At 36.2% G+C, this 19,996-nt stretch overlaps 1 protein-coding gene across 1 annotated transcript in view; it reads right to left on the bottom strand.

The window, feature by feature from the left end:
* Window positions 1–14,209, bottom strand: part of ZC2HC1B (zinc finger C2HC-type containing 1B) — a 28,811-nt gene extending 14,602 nt beyond the window's left edge. The window contains exons 1-4 of the mRNA XM_049787762.1: window positions 14,206–14,209; window positions 13,992–14,053; window positions 10,983–11,102; window positions 9,718–9,856 (exon numbers count right to left, since the gene is read on the bottom strand). Of these exons, the coding sequence (XP_049643719.1) occupies window positions 9,718–9,856; window positions 10,983–11,102; window positions 13,992–14,053; window positions 14,206–14,209 (325 nt within the window). The remainder of the gene's footprint in view (window positions 1–9,717; window positions 9,857–10,982; window positions 11,103–13,991; window positions 14,054–14,205) is intronic.
* Window positions 14,210–19,996: the final 5,787 nt, after the last annotated feature.

The following is a 19,996-nucleotide window of genomic DNA, read 5'->3' as shown; positions in this document are numbered from 1 at the left end:
AAAACTCCAGTTGTAAATATTCTGTATCTCTGTCCCCACAAACTTTGTCAGCATTCTAGACAGTGGACATTGGAAGAATTGACAGACTTGAACTTAAGTCAATAAGAATTAAAATAATTATATGCATGTCACAAAAATCGAGTCATGAAGTAGGAAATTATGCTGGAGGGGGGAATGGAAATTACTTGCAAACTCATGCATTCAAGGTCCTCTGCACGTAACTCTAGTTATACTTGTATAAATATCTTCTACCATTTAAGTATGAAAATAATAGAAAATCCCTACAGAGTCCCCATAATTGAGTAGTAATGAGAATGTGCTATTGTATATAATAATTTTATTTGGTTCATAAAATTAGAATAAAGATAGAGGAAAGACTTAATTATAAAGGCATATTTTAGAATAAAAATACCAAGGGCAAAAAAGAAGTTGTATATTTGTGAAAAACTACTGCATGGAATTAATTACTTAAAAGAAACACTGCCTACAATTTAAATATAAAATAGAAATTAAAGAAATCCAAATAGCCAAGCATTTCCCAGGGGTTTTCATACTCAACGCAGTCAATGAAGAAACTAAAAATAATCAACAGCTTTGTAGATTTTCCTATTCAAGTGAAATCATTTCTCAGAGTTTTTCTGTATGAAGACCACTGCCAAAATATTATCAATATCAAAGTCATTCATCCTTTTATTAAACATCTCTTTTAATCTTAAGGTTTTATTTATTTTTAAAAAATGTAGAATATGTTTGCAAAGTGTGTGTTATCCTCACACAGGCTCTTATTAATCTTTTTCATATTGTTTCAATGATTATTTTTACTAAACCGAAGAAAACTTCTTGTTTTAAGTTTCGAACATGTTATACTAAGCTACATTCTCATTACAACTCAGCAAAAAACAGAACGATGTAAAGATTATTTTCTGGCATGAAAGTTCAGTTGATTAATTTTCAGGTGATTTTATAATATGATTACATGGATTTCTTATTTTCGCACTTTTATCTTTATTTATTACATACAATGAAGGTGACTATTTTAATGTTTCTGTTCAAAATTTCATTTCAAGCCTGCTATCTGAGGCCAGGTTTTTTGTTGTTGTTGTTGTTTTGTTTTGTTTTGTTTTCCAGGTTTTTTTTTATCCTCTGTCTCTGTTTATTGGCAGATTTCATCTTCAAGCCCACCTTCTTTCTTCAACACATGTTCCTCATGCCTCAAATTTAGTCCCCAGAGCAATATAAAGCTACCCCTAGATTGACAGGTGGGGGTTTATCTTTATATGATTGTTACTTTTACTTTTATATAATTTTAATAAATTTAAATTATTCTTTTAAAATTATACTTAAGTAAACATGGTTACAATAAGTGTTAATATTTATGATTTTAGCGTAAATATTTGCTGCACATTCACCAACAACCAAAGCTCCAAAGATTCACCACCATTGTCCATATATTGTCACTTGTAGTCCACTTTTTCCTCTTTTGAACATAACCACCCACCAATTTTTGCTAACTTTAGTCTGCAGACAAAATTTCAGGTGTATTATGACTACACTGTTTATTCCCTTGCCTTATTTCTTTATACTTTACCTGAGTGATATGACATATTTGCCCTTCCTCTGACTTACTTTACTTAACATAATATTCCCTAGCTCCACTCACAATGTAGAACAAGGTAAGATTTTATCCTTCTTTATTTGGTTTGTTTTGTGTCATATCTGGCAATGGTGCTCCTAGGTCAGTGCTGTGGGCCCTCTGGGGGACTATTTGTTGTTGGGATCAAACCTGATTCCCTCCATGCAAAGCATCTACATCAGCTCACTGAGATATTTCTCTGACCCCTCAGCTTTTCTTATTGCTATATTGTATTTCATTGAATATATACATCACAATTTACATGTAATTAAACCACCTTTTAAAAACTAGGTAGTTCAATGAATTGTGATAAATGCAACAATATGTATAAAATACCTATTTCAATTAAAATATAAAATAACTGTATCATCCACAAATGTTTCACATGCCCTTTGTAGTCACTATATATCTGAAAGCCAGGTCCTTTTTAGTCACTATCTCCCAAGTCGAGGTCCAGACTGATCTCAAAGAAAGTCAATCTCAAACATACAGTTTTTGACTTGGAGAGTATCATGCAGAGTGAAGTAAGTCAGAGAGGGATAGACAGAGAATGATCTCTCTCATGTGTGGAAGATAAAGAAACAAATATTTGGGGAATAACAAATGCCCAAAGGCAATAGACTCAAGGACTATGATAACTGGTCTATAGTAAAAAAAAAATGTCGCAGGGTGTGTGTGTGTGTGGGGGGGGGGAGATCAGGGAGATAAGACAGGGAAAGGAACACTAAAGTGATATGCAATAATACCCTATCAGAAACAGTACTGTAAACCACATAGCTAAAAAGAAAGGGAAAAACAAAAGGTGCCTACCTAAAGGTGGGCAATGGGTAGGAGGAAAGTGGGCACTAGTGAAAGGATTGGTGTTGGAACACTGTATGCCTGAAACTCAATCATGAATGACTGTAATTCATGGTGACTCAATAAAAATTTTAATGTGGTTTCCTGTCTCTAACGGTTTTACTTGTTCTATAATTTTATAAAATAGACCATCTTTATTACTCCATCTGCAGCAGCGTATCTTACTGCTGAGTTGTAAATACTCCACAATTTGCCTATCAATTTGATTGGTTTGGTTTGATTTGATTTTTTTGGCCATACCTAGTGATGCTGCCAGGCTATTCCAGGCTACTTTGAGCTCAGAATTCACTCCTAGGAAATGCTTAGAAAACACAAGAGGTAAGGAGGGTGGAACTGGAGTTGGTTACTTAACCCCTACTGCATTTTTTCAGTACTGCTGTTCACTTTATGGACACCATCATTATTTCTAGTTACTTCTCCATGAATAAAGCTTTATGAGCACTAAGTTATTTTTAAGAACATGATTTTTATTTTTCATAAGTACCTAAAAGTAGAATTATTTTATATAGACAACTTTATGTTAAAATGTAATAAGCAAATAACAGTGTAAAGTGGCTGTAATATTTTACATTCTCATTAGTCGAATATCAGACATTTTAATCTTGACCTCCCCTCCTAATCAATGGTTATATTGCCATTTAATTTCAGTCATTCATGTGAGTTTTGAATAGTATATTATTGTAATTTTAATTTGCATCCCCTCTATGAAAATGTTGAGTATTTTTTTCTTTTTTACCCCTGTTGAGTATTTTTTCATGTGCCTATTGAATATTATTCTGCCATATATTTGTTCAAATATACATTTTGCCTAATTAATACTGCATTGTCTGTCTCTTTGCTGAAAAGTAGGAATTGTTAGCCTATCATAAATGTGTCCTTTGTTGTATGAATATATTAGGAATAATTTCCCCTAGCCTATGGCTCATCTCTGTAGACTTTTAACTTTTAACAAAACTGAAGTGTTAGGGGCCGGAGAGATAGCATGGAGGTAGGGTGTTTGCCTTGCATGCAGAAGGACTGTGGTTTGAATCGCAGCATCTCATATGGTTCCCCGAACCTGCCAGGAGCAATTTCTGAGCATAGAGCCCTGAGCACTGCCAGGTGTGACAAAAAAAAAAAAAACCTGAGGGCCCGGAGAGATAGCACAGCGGCATTTGTTTTGCAAGCAGCCAATCCAGGACCAAATGTGGTTGGATTGAATCCCGGTGTCCCATATGGTCCCCCGTGCCTGCCAGGAACTATTTCTGAGCAGACAGCCAGGAGTAACCCCTGAGCACCGCCGGGTGTGACCCAAAAACCAAAACCAAAAACAAAAACAAAAACAAACCTGAAGTGTTTTTATTTTAGTGGAGCTAAAATAAATACCAATTTTATATTTTAAATGTTAATATATTTTGTGTGATAAAAATTACTTTTAATTAAATCTCACATACAGAGTTATAAAGTTGTTGATAGTTGAGTTTTGGTCAGACAATGTTCACCAACATTAATTTCCCACAACCAAGTCTTCCCCCATTACCGTTCCATCATCCCATACCAAAACCTAGCCTTCCCCTATGATAGAAACTTCTCTCTGTCTCTCTTTCTTACTCTCTCTCTTCACTCTCATACACATCTAATTTTTTTTAGGCATAATTGACTGGAATACTGCTCTCAGTTTATAATTTCTTATCTCCTTCCAGCTATTTTGTCCTTTTGTTGGTCACTATCCAGTTTCTTTTGTTGTACAGTCAAATTGTCCGTGTGGGCCTTTTCTTCCTTTCTGAAGAATGCTTGCAAATCTATAAGCTTTCTTCTTAACAATGCATTTGCTTTTCCCACAAGTTCTGGTAGTTCATATCCACATTCTCATTAGTTTATAGGAATCTTTAAGGATTATTGGTTGTTCAGTGAAAAAGCTATTTAGTTTTTATTTATTTGCATTGTTTCTCTGTTCCTGATTGCGATTAACACCTATTTTCAATGTCTTGTGGTCTGAGAAGGTAACTGTGGTATGATTTCTGTTCTTTTAACTTTGTGAATATACTTTGTATCCAAGTACATGATCTATTGAAGAGAATGTCTGGTGCCCTAGAGAAAAATGCATATTTAAACTTTTGAGGGATGAAAAGTTCTACTAAGTTCCTTTATTTTTTTTTTCTTCCTTCAAAGTATTTCCTTACCAAGCTTTAGTCTAGTTGATATATTGAGAAGTGACAGATCAGAGTTGAAGTTCCCTATTACTATTGTGTTGCTATCAATGTCTTCCTTCAAGTCTATTTCTAGTTGTTTTTAAGTATTTTGCTGGCCCCTCATTAGGTGCATATTCGTTTAAAAGTGTGGACTTTTCATGATGTACATGTCTCAATAAGAAGTTATCTTCACTGTCTCTTATAGCCTATTTAAGCCGGAAGTCTATGTTGCCTGATATTAGTATGGCCACCACAACCTTTCTAAGGTTTTATTTTTTGCTTGAATCATTGTTTATAATTTTTGATTTTGAGTTCACTCTGGCTATGCAAATAAGTGTCCTGTAGACAGAAGAATGTTGGATTCAATTTCCTAATCAATACTGCCACTCTGTTTGTCTTAAGGTTTTAGTCCATTGACCTTAAGAGAGATTATTGCAATGGAGTTTCGTGCTGTCTTTCAATAGAAGTTTGGTGTGTTTGTGAGTTTCACCTTGCCTTAGTCTCTTTAGTTTTTCTCATAAAGGTGATTTTGAATCTTTAAAGTTCCTGAACTATTTTTATACATGAAGTTGTGCATAGTTCCTTAAAATCTGAATGAGTGTCTGGCTGGATAAAGTATTCTTGGTGAGATATTCATTTCATTGAGGTTTTTTTTTTTTTTTCACTAAAGTTCACCCACTATCTTCAGGCCTGTATTTTTACCTTAGTAAATCTGCTGTAAATCTTTTTTTTTTTAACTAATTAATTTATTTTTTTGTTTGTTTTTGAGTCAAACCCGGCAGCGCTCAGGGTTTACTCCTGGCTCTGTGCTCAAAAATTGCTCCTGGCAGGCACAGGGAACCATATGGAATGCCAGGATTCGAACCACCGTCTTTTTGCATGCAAGGCAAACGCCTTACCTTCATGTTATCTCTCTGGCCCCTGCTGTAAATCTTAGGATACTCTTTTGTATGTTTTTTTTTCTTTCTGATTTTACTGCTTTCAGTATTCTCTCTATGGTTTTCATCATTGTAATTACAATGTTTTTTGGAGTATTTGGGGGGGGTCTCTTTCATCTGGTATTCTTGGGTCATATAGGATGTGGGTGCATGTGTTCTCCAACTCTGTGAACTTCTTAGCAATGTTTGTGACTATTGTTTCTTCAGAGGGTTTACTTCCTGACTCTCTAAGATTACAATGGTTATTATGTTGTTGATTTTGAATTTATCCCAAAGTTCTCTTGTCATATGTTAGTTTACTTTGAGGCTTTTTTGCCTTCTGTTGTTCTCTGAAGGTTATCTGCACTTCATCTTCTAGCTCACTGAATCTGTCCTCAGAAGTTGTTACTCTGCTGGTGAGTTCTTCCAATGAGTCTTTCATTTCATCTCCAAATTTTTTGATTTGGGCATTTGTTGTATCTATTTCTCATTTTTGCTCACATATTCTCTTATATTTTATTTTCAATATGTTCCATTGTTTCTTTGAGCTTGATAAACATTATAAGCATTCCACTATGAGCTACCATATTTTCCAGCGTATAAAATGGCTTTTGAAACAAAAAACAGTCAACTGAAAATTGGGGGTCGTCTTATATGCCGAGTATATCCCGAAAAATGTTTCAATATGCCGCTAAACAAAAATTGTCTGAATTTTGCCACAAAACGAATTTTCCAACTCGATCCTGCTCGGACCGCCTCTCTAACTCAGCCAATCCAAGCAGACTTTTTATGCATGCGAATTAGACAATATTCTGTACCGAATCTACACTGTAAAAAGCCTGCTCAGATTGGCCAGAGAGGAAGTCTATTACAGTATAACCTCTGAACCTTTGCTTGTTATGATTGGCTCACTGTGGTACATGAGCACAGGAACACATGCAGCACAGGAACATTCTGTCTGATACAGCGAATATAGGCCTTAACCTATGTTTTAACTGTAAAATTAAGGGGTCGTCTTATATGCTGGAAAATACAGTACTGTATTTTGGAGCGGTTATATAAGAAGTTACTACAGGGTGGTCTGCAGGATTTCAATCATGACCCACAAGAAATGGTGGTATTTTGTGCTGTTTTTCCATGGTTCCTTTTGCAGTCTCAAGGTACTTATTTCTTATGTCGCCATCAGCCTATCCCAGTGCAAGTGCGTTCTTGGGGGAGCTTATATATGTGAGAGATTACCTTGTGGTCACATAAGTGGCTGTATACTCAAGAGGCTAGTTCATCCCAGGTGGCATATCTGTGCCTATGGGCATAGCTTCTGACCTGTGTGGGCAGGCTGAGGTCTGTTTGTTTGGGCACAACAGTTAGCTCTGCCTGAATGCTGCACACTATCTTGGGTCTCAGTCTTCCACGTCACAAATCTGCATCTCTGGCATGTTATCTTTTGTCTCCTTTAAAAAAACTTTCTTGATTGGGGCCAGAGTTGTAGAAATGCAGGAGCGGCCTTTGCCTTGCATGCAGCTGACAAAGGTTCAATCCTTGGTACCCTATATGGTGCCCTGAGCCTGCCAGGTGTGGGGGCAGAGCCAGGAGTAACCCCTCAGTGTTGCAAGGTATGGCCTAAAAACTAAAAAGCAAAACAAACAATAAAAATCCCACAAAATAATAAACCTTTCTTAAACTTAAGATCTAAGATTGTTTTTTTTGTTTTGTTATTTGCCTAAAGAAATTTTATAGTTTTGCTACTTAGGTTAGGTCAGTAATTTATATACGTTAATTTTTGTATCTGTTTCAGGGCAAGGTTCATTTCCTCATACTGATATTAAATGGTCTCAGCATCATTTGTTAATGAGACTATTGTTTTCCATATTAACCAACTTTTGAGGTTTTTTAATTAAAATTAAATAGACATGATTTACAAAGTTATTGATTGTTGTGTTTTAGACACTGGTGTTTAGATATTGGCATTCTAACACCAATCTCACAACCACTGTAAACTTCTATCTAGCAATAATGCCAAGTTTCCACATAACCAGCAATATGCCACCTTGACAGATACATTTTAAAGTTTGATGATTATAGTTTGGATCTCATGCTCTCAGTGTTGTTGAGTGTGTTTTGGATATACAGTGATACTACTCCTCTGCATTACTAATGTACCTGACACCCCTAATCCTTGTTCCTCCGTTACTTTCCTTTCTCATCTTCTTTCTCATCATCTTTGATTTGCTCTTTTCTCTGTCCTTTTCCCTATACTCTCAGGTCCAAGATGATCTCATCATCTTGTTTTTGTCAAAAATCAATTGGTCAGACATTCCTGAATGAAGCTGCCTTTCTGCATCCAACCAACTCCATATACACAACCTCTTCTTGAAAGATATGTAAACCAAGCCATCAAAAAAGATGGTATATCAGCTACACTGCTGAAAGATGGCAGTTTCAGGAGGAGAGATGGGCCAATTACCTGCTCTGCTAATGCCTCACAAGCTAAAACTGTCACCACAATTGCCATTTCACCAATGGCCCAGCTTCACCACAGATCTACAGTTTTCTGGAGAAACACTAATCTGACCCAAACTCCAGGTATACCAGTATTTGGGCTGACATCGCCTAGACTTTGTGGAGTAAGTGTGGGCACCATTACCCTGTCTTCCTAAAGGCCTGGAAGTCAAGAATACACACCACATAAGCCACTATATCAGTCATAGTGCTTGGAATTCCTAGAACACAGCCACATGGCCACACAAAAATTTCGAATCTTTTAATACTGTCATCCAAGTAGAAACATATGTATTCAGATACCAATGTGTGTTTGAATCCACCAAAAGACAAAAGAAGCAAGAGGAAAATCAACTAGCAACAAGAGCTTAGTATTCTGATAATGACTTAATGACCTCAATGCAAGATGCAATGATTTTCACAAATGTGCTTGTTGCTATACTTTTTTCCCCCTATCTTGCTTACTTTATTTTTTTAAATAACTCATTCCCACTAATCTGGAAACAAAAGTATTACAATCAATTATGAAATATATGGCTTTAAAATAAAATAATTTATGTTTTAAAATATTAATTGCTCCTATATGGGGCCAAGTGGTGGGAAAATATATCTAGAGTTCCTTTTCTATTCAGTCAATACTACTAATATATTGTTACAGTTATTATGGTAGTATAGACATTCAAATAATAAGTTATCATTGTATAACTCCTTTTATACAAATTTGAAATTTTTCTTTTTTATAGTAATCATTTTTATTTTGACCAAAGTGGATTACAAATCATTCACAGTAGTATTTCAGGTACATAGTGACATTGAATCAGGGGCATTCCCACCACCAATGTTGTCCTCCCTCCACCCCTGTTCCCAACCTGCATCCCATATCGCCCCTCCTTTGCCTCCTGGGCTGCTAGTACAAGATTTGAAATTTTTCTAAGGAAAAGTTTGGGGTAGAAAAGTTATGGGTCACTAAGTCATACAGAAACAACAAAAAATGAATTAAAGTGTGAATGTTATTGTGGAGATTTTTTTTTTTTTTTGGTTTTTCGGTTTTTGGGTCACACCCGGCAGCGCTCAGGGGTTAATTCTGGTTCCATGCTCAGAAATCACTCCTGGCAGGCTCGGGGGACCATATGGGATGCCAGGATTTGAACCTTCTGTATGAAAGGCAAACACACTTTACCTCCATGCTATCTCTCCGGCCCTGAGATTTTGTTTCAAAAATAAAAACAGCTGTGATTAAAAGACATTATATAACTAGTGTGGCATTATCAAAAACTCCACAGAGCACCATCTCAGAACCCTGGATATAAATGGTGACCCCTGGAGTTATGTCATGGGGGGCTTCTGGAGGGATGTGGGCATGAGGGGGGAAAAGTGGCAGTACCAAGTTGAGACAGAGTAAAAAGAAAAAAAAAAGAAGATTCTGGAAACATGAAAAATAAAATAATTTTTTTCAGAAAATTATTTTTATCTAATTTAATTGCTATTTTTCATTTTGAAGCACAAAAAAGGCATGACAGAATGGTGATTTGGCCAAAAAAAAAGAAAAAAAAAAGAAAAGAAAAAAGAATCAAGCACAGCTTCAACTGGGTTAAGCTAAAGAGTAAACTGTGAGAAGCATACCATAAAGTCCACCAACCTGGGTTGACAGATGAAGAGGACAGGGGTGGAAGAGGCCGGCCTTCTTTAAGGGCTAGCATACACTGCTTTGCTGACCGAATTGTATTAATGAAGTCTTCATGCTGTTGTCTCCAGTTAGATTTCTTCACAGGTGGAGGCTACACACACACACACACACACACACACACACACACACACACACACACACACACACACACACACAAATAATAAAAGACCAAGACCAGAAAGCTAGTACAATGGATAGAGCACTTCTCTTGCGTGCAGCAAACTCAAATTTGATCCCCAGTACCACATGTGGTCTCCTTTCTGTTCAGAGATTCCCTTAACATGCAGTCAAAGGTAAGCCCTGAACATTGCCAAGTGTGGCTCCCAAACCAAAATAATAATAAAATATAATAAAATAATAGTAATAATAATAATAAAGATAATAATAATGATCTTATAGTGAGTAGGCCAGTTGACTTGGACATATCTAACCAGGTTGAATTCCCAGCACCTGATCTGGTCCCCTGTGCATCACCAGCATTAAGACCTGAGTGTAGTCAGAAATACAGCCTAGTTTGACCCAAAATTAGAATAAATAATAATGATACTAAAACAAGATTGGCTTGGAGAGTATATATCAAATGGTATAGCTACTCATGGCTTCCTCTACTGCAGTATTTCCAGGACCAGGCTTGATCTGACCCCTACTAAAAATTAAATAAATAATAAAACCAGCACCTAATAACCTAGACAATAACTATATAATTCTTTATACTATACACATACACACATATATAAGCTGGGATTTGAATTCACAGGACTATGGGATTTGGATCAAATGATTTGTTTTCAAAAGAATTGAGTGAATTTTGGAACAAAAAAAAATGGCAAGTCACAATAGTGAGGGGAAAACACACCCCAAAATGATAAAAAAAAGAAAAAAAGAAAAAAAGAAAACAAAAAAACAAAGCCATGACACATCTTGAATGGAAAACATATATGGCATTAAAAGTGACTTTTCCCAAGCTAACTGTTACATTTAGTACTGCTATAATAAAAATATAAATTTAAGATGTTTTATTTTGGCCACATATGAAAAGTATCTGAAATACATTTGGAGATCTGAGAGAGTACGATTAAAAAGATGACAGTGAAGGTGGATCATGCTTATATGACATTATATGACTGCACTATCAAGCAAAAATGAGACCAAGAGCCAGAAATGGGATTTAAGAAACTCAGAAATGTGACCAGGAACATAAAGAAGAGTGAGAGTACCTTGGACTGAGCAGCTTTCCTCACAGTGGGAATGTCAGTGCCCTGTAATCTTTGTTTTAAAGAACTGAAAGGTTTACGTTTTTTGTTGAAGAGTTTTCTACATATTAGTCCATGCCTTTCCTAGAAAAAAAAAGAGTGGGGATTAAAATGTTTTTTTTTTTTAATATACTCTCATAAATGTTTAATGCCTTGGTCAGCTCTCAATATGGGTACTGAGTTGCACTTTCAGAGCCAATTTTGTTCCTACCACCTCTTAAATCACAGCTGAACCATTTTGTCTGGCCCTCTTTATCCATTTATCCTTTATCCATTGCTAATATTATGTTTGGGCACCAAAGGACAACAAAAGGCCTCTGCAAAAGAAGAGGTTTACATATTGAACTCTCCCACTTAGGTTTTGTGAATGGTTCCAAGCATAAAATAATATTGAAAAGACAACCTATTTCTGATGTTGATTTAGGTACTAAATGAAGCCAATAAAATTTTTCTTGATCATTTCTTCTGTTTTCTTTCTTTACAGTTCCTAAATCCCAGAAGCAAGTCATCCAGCAGTGGAACAGGAAATTTGAGCTCCAATATCCTTTATGTTTATGTTTATCATCCTCTTAAAATAACCCTTTCTGGACAGCTAGGAGAACAGTTATCTACCACTGAAACCCACATAATCTTCTTCCTACAGCTCAGCACCTCAAAGTTAAGTCTAATTAACTTTTATATCTATCTTTTATTTATGTTTTATATGCTTTATATATGTTTTATATCTATGGCAAATTAAACTACTTCACCCTAAAAATAAGTTGGAAAGATATTTGAGAATCTCTTCAGGAAACACATGGGATAAATAAGTAAATGAAGATTACATCAATTCCACTTACTGTATTTTCCGACGTATAAGACAACTTTTGAAACAAAAAAATCAACTGAAAATCTGGGGTCGTCTTATACGCCGAGTATATCCCGAAAAATGTTTCAATATGCCACTAAATGAAAATTGTCTGAATATTGCCACAAAACAAATTTTCCAACTCAATCCTGCACCAATCACTGCCAGGCTGCTTAGACCGCCTCTCTAACTCAGCCAATCCAAGCAGGCTTTTGATGCATGCAAATTAGACAGTGTTCTGTACCCAAATCTACAATGTAAAAAGTCTGCTCAGATTGGCCAGAGTCAGAGAGGACGTCTATTACAGTATAACCTTTGGACCTTTACTTGTTGTGATTGGCTCACTGTGGAAGATACAGTTGCAGCACAGGAACATTCTGTCTTATACAGCAAATATAGGCCTAAACCTATGTTTTAACTGTAAAATTAGGGGTCGTCTTATATGCCCGGTCATCTTATACGCCGGAAAATATGGTAAGAAAGATTCCTTTGAATAAATATTTCAAATTCATAAAGTCATTTCAAAGCAAATCTAAGTTTATCATATTACATCTTTAGATTACATTATAATATTTACAAGATTAATAGAGAAAACCTTCTTTGCTCCAACTGTAGTCTTTTATTAACCCTATAGAAATCAGGAAACTAACCCAGAGCTTTGCTTTCATCGTTATGGATTATATCACTGACTTTGCCTTGCCTTTGGAACTTAAAATTGCAATTGTTTACAAAAGTGCCTTGTCCAGATAAAGTGTGTTAAGAGTCTATAAAAACCAATGTATCTGACTGTTGATCAGGGTTTTCATTAGAATAGCGATAGGTCTAGGAAGCAAAACTCAAATAAAGTAATAAAATAATTAATAAATAAAAAATAAAATAATGCCAAGAAGAAAATATAGGGGTTAGGGTATATTTGCATGCTTAGTTCCTGAGATGACTTGATCTTCTAAACACTACAGGGTGTAACTGTGGAGACATCAAAGTACCTTAGAGGGTAGTCTTGATGGGCCCCAGTCCTGAAAGGTCTGAACAGTGCCACATATTCAGGCCCTGACTGGCACTGAATCTCTAACTGGTTCACTGAGTACCACTGGAAGTGACATCCCGACCCACAAGACATATTTAATGTTTAATGAGCCTTCTTAAGTGTAGCTTCTTATGTTTCAAATGTAGTGTATTCTTAAGGGCTAATGATCCATTCCTGGGTCATAATAGAGTAGGTAAGCTCTCAGTCTAGTTCCACTAAGTTCTAATTATAGGAAATGAGAAGAACTGAAATTTCATTTTTCAAATTTCCCCAGAGAACTAAAAATCTCTAGCCTGATATTGTAGGCATTTAACTCCGTTTTCATTAAGCTTATCATTCAAATTCTATAATCTTGACATGATTTCTAGATCTACAGTATCCCAACTAATGCATTTTCACCTTAAAAAAACAAAACTAAAAAGAAAAAACCCTCCTTACCTAGGTATCCCTTTGTGTTAATGAAACCAAATACCTTTTTTGGTTTCCTAATTTTGAAATAAATGAATCTTTCATTCAACTTTTTAGCCTTCCATCAGATTTGACATACAGCTAACTTGAATCTGATTGACAATAAGATCTTAGAATAGTTTACATTCATTTTGTGAAATTATATAAATCCCCTGAAATCCAAGGGTTCTGTTCTTCTATGTGGCAAAGCAGGAAGCAGGGGGAGGTTAAAGGACTTGTCAGAATTAGTGACAAATATGCAGCCAGAAGCCAAGCTTCCAGATGCTCTGAACTCAATGTTCATTCCTCTCAGCTAGCTAATTTCCCTGGTGCTTTAGCCTTAAAATTTGAATTTTTGATGCTTATAGAAAAACGAAGAGTCCAAATCTCTCATGAGACAGTCAGCTGTGCCAAGACACTTTCATCTGGCATCTTTAGAGTAAGAAGATGTTTTTAAATAAGTTTCCTTTGGAATGGGACAGTATTGATCTACTTCAGGGTCCTCTGGGCGCACCAGCCATTGGTTACATACTTCTCTTTCCTTGCTTCCCCCCTCCACATCTGTCTTTAATCTTTGCCACTGAGGCCTCCTCACTAACTTGACAGTTCGTTTAACTCCAGTGAAACACATCTACAAAATGTCTATGTTTACCAGAACATCTGCTGCGAAGCGTCTTCCACAGACTTCACAGGGAAATAATTCCTGATTGCCATCTGTATAAGATCCAAGAGCACATTATATTAGTTTCATGGAATTGCCTGCCTGAGAAGAAATGACTAACTGCAGGAGATCTCACTAGCTTGATATGCTCACCCTCCTTTTGCTTCCATCAGCTACTTCTCAGGAAGATCCTTTGTAAACTTACCCATTTTTCTAAATTCTAACTTCATAGCAAAATTCTACATGCTTCAGAAAGAGTATAAATATTTTCTTTGGGTAGAGAAGGCATCTAAGTGGTGCTCAGAAGGCCCATAGGCCCCAATAGATATTATCTGCCAATAAGCCTGATAGTTTGGTACAAGGGTCTGAGAATGGGATATTGCTTTGGTTTCCTGTGGTGACTGTGCCACATTCATAATGTCCCTAGGGCCAGAGCTGGCAATGCTTGGAGACAACAATGTGGTACTGCCAGAATTCTAATGAAGTCAGGCTCATTCTAGGCATATGTCCTAATGGCTGTACTATCTTCCTGCCTCTATTTAATATAGTCTTAAACTGTATCTGCTAGCTTTGCTTTAGATATTAATACAAAGTTATCACCTACCAATAAATTTTTTTTAAATTTTTATTGTGACCAAAGTGCATTACAAATCTTTCACTGCATCATTTATGGTACATAGTGACAATGAGGGGCATTCTCACCACCAGTGTTGTCCTCCCTCTGCCCCTGTTCCCAGTATGCATCCCATATCTCCCTCCTCTACCCCCCAGTATGCTAGTGCAACTGGTCTCCACTTTACAGCTTGTTGTAGATTGAGCATCCATTCCACCGTCATTGGAGATAAAAAGGATAAGAAAAAGGGGAGAAAAAATTTGGTGACAACTAGCAAAAAAAGAAAGAAGAGAGAGGAAAAAAAAGAAAAGAAAAATGGAAGAAAAAAGAAAAAAAATGGACCCGGCAAATAAAAATAAATCTCTAAATAATAACCACAAGCGTGAAAAAGAAAGAGAAAAGTGGAAGAAAAAAAAGAAGGAAAATAAAGTCAAAAACTAACAAATCGAAACAAAACAAGAAAAAGTATGGGTGCTGGAGTGGTAGGGTTTGGCGTTCCCCCAACTTTTTTTTTTTTTTTTTTTGCATAGGCACAGTAAGCATTGGGGAAGAAAGGGAATTCCCGTGGCCTAAGAGATTCAGGGTTTCTCCATCCTTGAAGCATACCATCATGGGATCAACCCCTGGCTCCATATATACTCATTACCCCATCCCAAAGGCTTTTTTGTGATGCCAGGAAAGTTCCCTCTCGGTTGTGTGTGAGAAAATCAAGCCACTGTAGCTAGCAATCTTGGTATTTGCACAGGTTATAGATCAGGGTCTAGGATAGTCTCTAGGTTCTAGAGGTTCCTATCCATCGTTCTGTGGTGTTCAGTCTTCTGTAACACTTGCTCCCTGTTTTTGTTCAGTCCCTAAACCGAAGCTTAGGATATTATGGGTCTAAAGGTTCTGCTCAGTCTCTGTTGTCCAAGTTGGACCTCTGCACTAAGACATCTTGTTGTTGCTGTTGTTTTTTATGTGTCCTGGACTACAACCTAGGGTAGGGTTTTCCTTATTAGTCCCAAGGTAGGCTCTGTTCAGTCACAGTTGTCAAAGTCTTAAATAATCCAATAATAACATCTTTGGATTCCTACTAGACCATTAGGTCTATATGTGAAGTAAATAATAGTAATCCAATATATACAAAGTCATCTAGAAAGGGTTTTTTATTATGAATTTAGGGTCATCATTCCTAATGTCTTTCTCACTCCAGATAAACTTATTTGCTGGAGCAACTTGTATTAAGTAAAGTGACTGCTATAATAAACTGAACAGAACTAGGGGACTTGAATCCAAATCAAGTAGAACGATATCATTCACAGATAGAAAGTTATGAAGATGAGGAATATCATCTTAAGATGGTGACCAGCATCAAAACATTTTTTAGCATCAAAATTTTTAAGGAGACTTGCAAATAGCATTTTTGGCATTTTTACTCATTGTTGAATGAACAAAGTACTATAATACTTTTATTTGTGGGGAATGAGGATTAGGCCACACTCAGTAGTGCTCAGGGTTTACTCTGGCTTTGTGCTCACAGATCATTCCTACAAGTGCTCGGGAGACCATAATTGGCCTGGAATTGAACACATGTTTTTCAGATGCAATGCAAGTGCCTTAATTTCTGGCCCAGAAGCCAGAATCTTAATATTCATAGTTGTTTCTATTGGTTTTAATGTTGGGCTATAACAGTGTTTTAAAAATTAAATAAAAATGTCAGCAAGACAGTACAGCAAGCAAGTTACTTTCCTTGCTTGCATCTGACCCAGGTTCAACTCCTGGTACCCTATATAGTAAACCCATCACTCCTGGCAGAGAGTCATCCCAGTCGAAGAAGTAGAAATAAGCCCTGAGTACTGCCATTTATGGCCCCAAATCAAGACAAACAACCCCCCCCACACAAAATAACAACAACAACACAACATCATCAAAACAAACGAAAAGAACAAAACAAGAAGTATAAGTAAAATGAAGATTTGGAGAGATAGTGGTTAAGACACTTCCATGAAGCCAACCTTAATTCAATCCCCAGAACCATCCCAAAAATGACTGCTGAGCACTAACGGCCTGGCCCAACCCCACCAACTCCTACAGCCAAAAAATAAAATAAAATATACTGAAGAATAAACCCAAACATAGAAGTAAATGCTGAAACTATGCAGTATCTCAAACTGTTTGACCCATAGAGAGGCACTCAAATTCTTTTTTTTTTCATTTTCTTTTCTTTTTTTTTAAGTATTTTTTTTTAATTTTTATTTTGATCATATTGGCTTACATATCTTTCACAGTAGTATTTTAGGTACATATTAACATTGACTCAGGGAAATACCCATCACCAAATTTGTCTTCCCCCCATCCCAATTCCCTTCCTGCAAACATACCCCACCACCAACCACAGAGCTGCTAGAGTAGGTGGTCCCCTCTTTGTCTAGCTTACTATTAGTGATCATATATCTGTTTGGTCCTGGTACCCTCCCTTGTTTCCCCCTCTATTTGAGAGGTGGAGCTAGATAATTCGAGTTATGTGGTTTTGTTTGAAGGAAAGGAAAGCAATAGAATGGAGTAAAAAATAAGAAAAAAATAAAAATAAAGTAAAATAAATTAAATCAAATAAGCTGAACATGGCAGAGTCGTTCTAGAGGCTTTCAACCTCAGTTTGAGCGAAGACATGAAAAAGGTAATTGAAATACCACATCAATACAGAAAGAAATATCAAATTAAATATCCAGTGAGCACTACAGCAATAAATACAAGCACCACTCAAGTGTCTCGGTTTTAAAATCAAACCATGCCAGAGTACAAAAAGAGAAAGATAAAATAAAGTAAAATAAAATAAAATAAAATTGGAGACATCAACCTAAATATCTACACCAAAATAAAGACGTCAATAAAAATCAATCAATAAATTTATATGTGGAAAATGATTATTTTGTGCTTTTTCTTTTTCTCCCTGCATAGGTACAGTAATTATTGGGGATATTATAGAGGGAATTCCTTTGGCCTAGGAAATACAGGGTTTCTCCACCCCTGAAGTATACTGTCATGGGATTAACTATAGACTCCTTGCATGATCATTTACTCTTCCCTTGGTGCTTTTTTTGGTGTAGGGAAGACTTCTGCTTTGTCATGGATGGTAAAATCAGACCTTTGTATCTAGAAATCTTAGTGTCTGCACAGCTCAAGAAACGGAGGTTATGATGAAGTCTTTCTTCGTGGTTCTAGCAGTTCTGCTTCTTAAGTGTCGTTTTAATCCATCTTCTATAGTTGGTGGTCTTGGTCATTACATTGCTCCTATGATGGAGCCTGGGGGCACTCATAAATTCTTAGACATTTTTATGTGATAAAACAAGCATTGTGCCTCTATCACAGGACTAATCATTCATTCACTAAAGAACTAAGTACCTGTTACATGCAAATCTGTGGGAAGATTGGGGGAATACACATGGGGTTTGGCATGAAAGGAGAGAAAGTATATATATTAATTACTTTAAATGAGGAAATAAAAGTAAAACTTAAGGAGTTCAGAAAAACTTTTACTTTCTAGTCCTATATTCATCTGTGTTGAGTATGTTAAACTTTTAAAAAGAAACATTGATTACAGAGATTCTATACTAAATAATATAGGCATTTTTAGCCTATAAAGAAGGGGAGCAATTGACACTATGTAGGAAGAAAATGAACAAGCTGTGGAATATTAATACAATAGAGATGAGGGATAAATAGATGGCACAGGGGAGGGAGTATGGAATTTTAATGAAAAACAAGTGTAATGAGAAATGTTTTTCAGTAAGGAAGCATGCCGAATAAGGGGCTGCGGTGGGAGGAGATAGAATAGAGGATATAATGCTACAAAAATGGTGGAGGGAAGTGGTCAACTAGAAGTAAGGGAGAGTGCTGAAAAGAAGTGTTATACATGAAACCCTCTCAGTACCAGTACTGTAAACCAAAGTGCCTTTCAGAGAGGCAGGTAGGTGGGTAAGAGGAAGGCATTGGTGTAGAAATGTGGATACTGGTGAAAAGATTAATATTGGAAAATTGTATGGCAGAAAACCAATTATGAATAACTTATTACGTTCATGGTGACTAAATAAAAAAAAAACTAAAGTGTAGGGTTGAAATGAAAGGCAAAGATAGCCCTATTCAAAGTTCACATGACTGATTTTGAGAAAAACTGAGAGGTAGTGAAGAACACTGAAATAAGGAGAAAGTGATGCTGGGAAAAGTTTGCAAAGAAGGCCATGTTAGTATAAAAAAAATGACCTCAGCTTTGGAAATACAGAGCTTGAGATCGAGCAATCCAGCCAGCAGGATGGAAACAAGGGAGGTGCAAGCTAAAGACACAGATGTAGGTTTTGTTTGGAGAATGAAGTAAAGGCATGATATTGCCAGGGAAGAAGTCATGGAAATAGAAGTACAGGGATGATCCCTGGAGAACTCCATATTAAAGGGCCAAGATGATGATGATGATAATAAAGCAAGGAGAAGCAGAAGACTTAGAAGAGGGTCATGGAAATCAAGAAAAGACAGTTTGAAAAATGGTTGGATTAACATAAATCAGATGGTAGCTCTTTACAGACATTGTTGATTTAAATTTCTTCTCAAATATGCCAGATGGTATTGCATTTGCAACACAGGTAATCCATTACAGCATCCAGAAACATCACTCTCCTTCTCTTCTCTTAGTTCTGACTGGATCTGAAAAGTCCCTTTTCAATAAGAATATACCACCCCTTCACTTATTTATTAATAAAAACAAATTCAATTCTAAAAATGCAACTTTGTCCTAAACCACCAAGAAAAGGATTATTTGTTTTTATGAATATTACTATAACATATGTACAGGTTTTTTCTATATTCAAACATTTTGTGAGGTGATCTTTTTATTCATTGCAGTAATCCTGTGAGTCAGTGGGTTCTTTTTCCTGGTAATTTATGAAAATAGAAAAGTTTGGATGATTTATTCAAGACCACTGGTACAAGTAGTAACACCAAGATTGGAAATTTGAGTCTGTCTCTACAAATATTAAGGCTATTCCAGGATAGAACAATAATTATGCTCCTGCTTTTCAAGTGTGAGGGCAACAGTTTGATTCCTGGTATCACATATGCTAGTGCAATTACAGTCACATAACACTACCATTTAGAATCCCTGAAATCACGTCAGAGTATTAATCTCTGCAGACATTAATAATAACCAATTAAGTGTGCACTCCACAGCCAAGTGTGCCTCCCCCAGTGAGGGCATGGACATGTACTGAAGTTTTATAAAAATAGGCTATCAACTAGTGAATGAAGCTGGTGTAATTAAAATTATCTGCAGAAAAGGGGCCAGAGTGATAGACTGTCCAGAAGCTAGAGTGTTTGATTAAATGCAGCTGACCTACATTTGATTCTGAGCCCTCTG

The sequence above is a fragment of the Suncus etruscus genome, chromosome 15, assembly GCF_024139225.1.
Source record: "Suncus etruscus isolate mSunEtr1 chromosome 15, mSunEtr1.pri.cur, whole genome shotgun sequence".
Classification (NCBI taxonomy): Eukaryota; Metazoa; Chordata; class Mammalia; order Eulipotyphla; family Soricidae; genus Suncus; species Suncus etruscus.
This window is presented reverse-complemented; position numbering and strand designations above follow the sequence as displayed.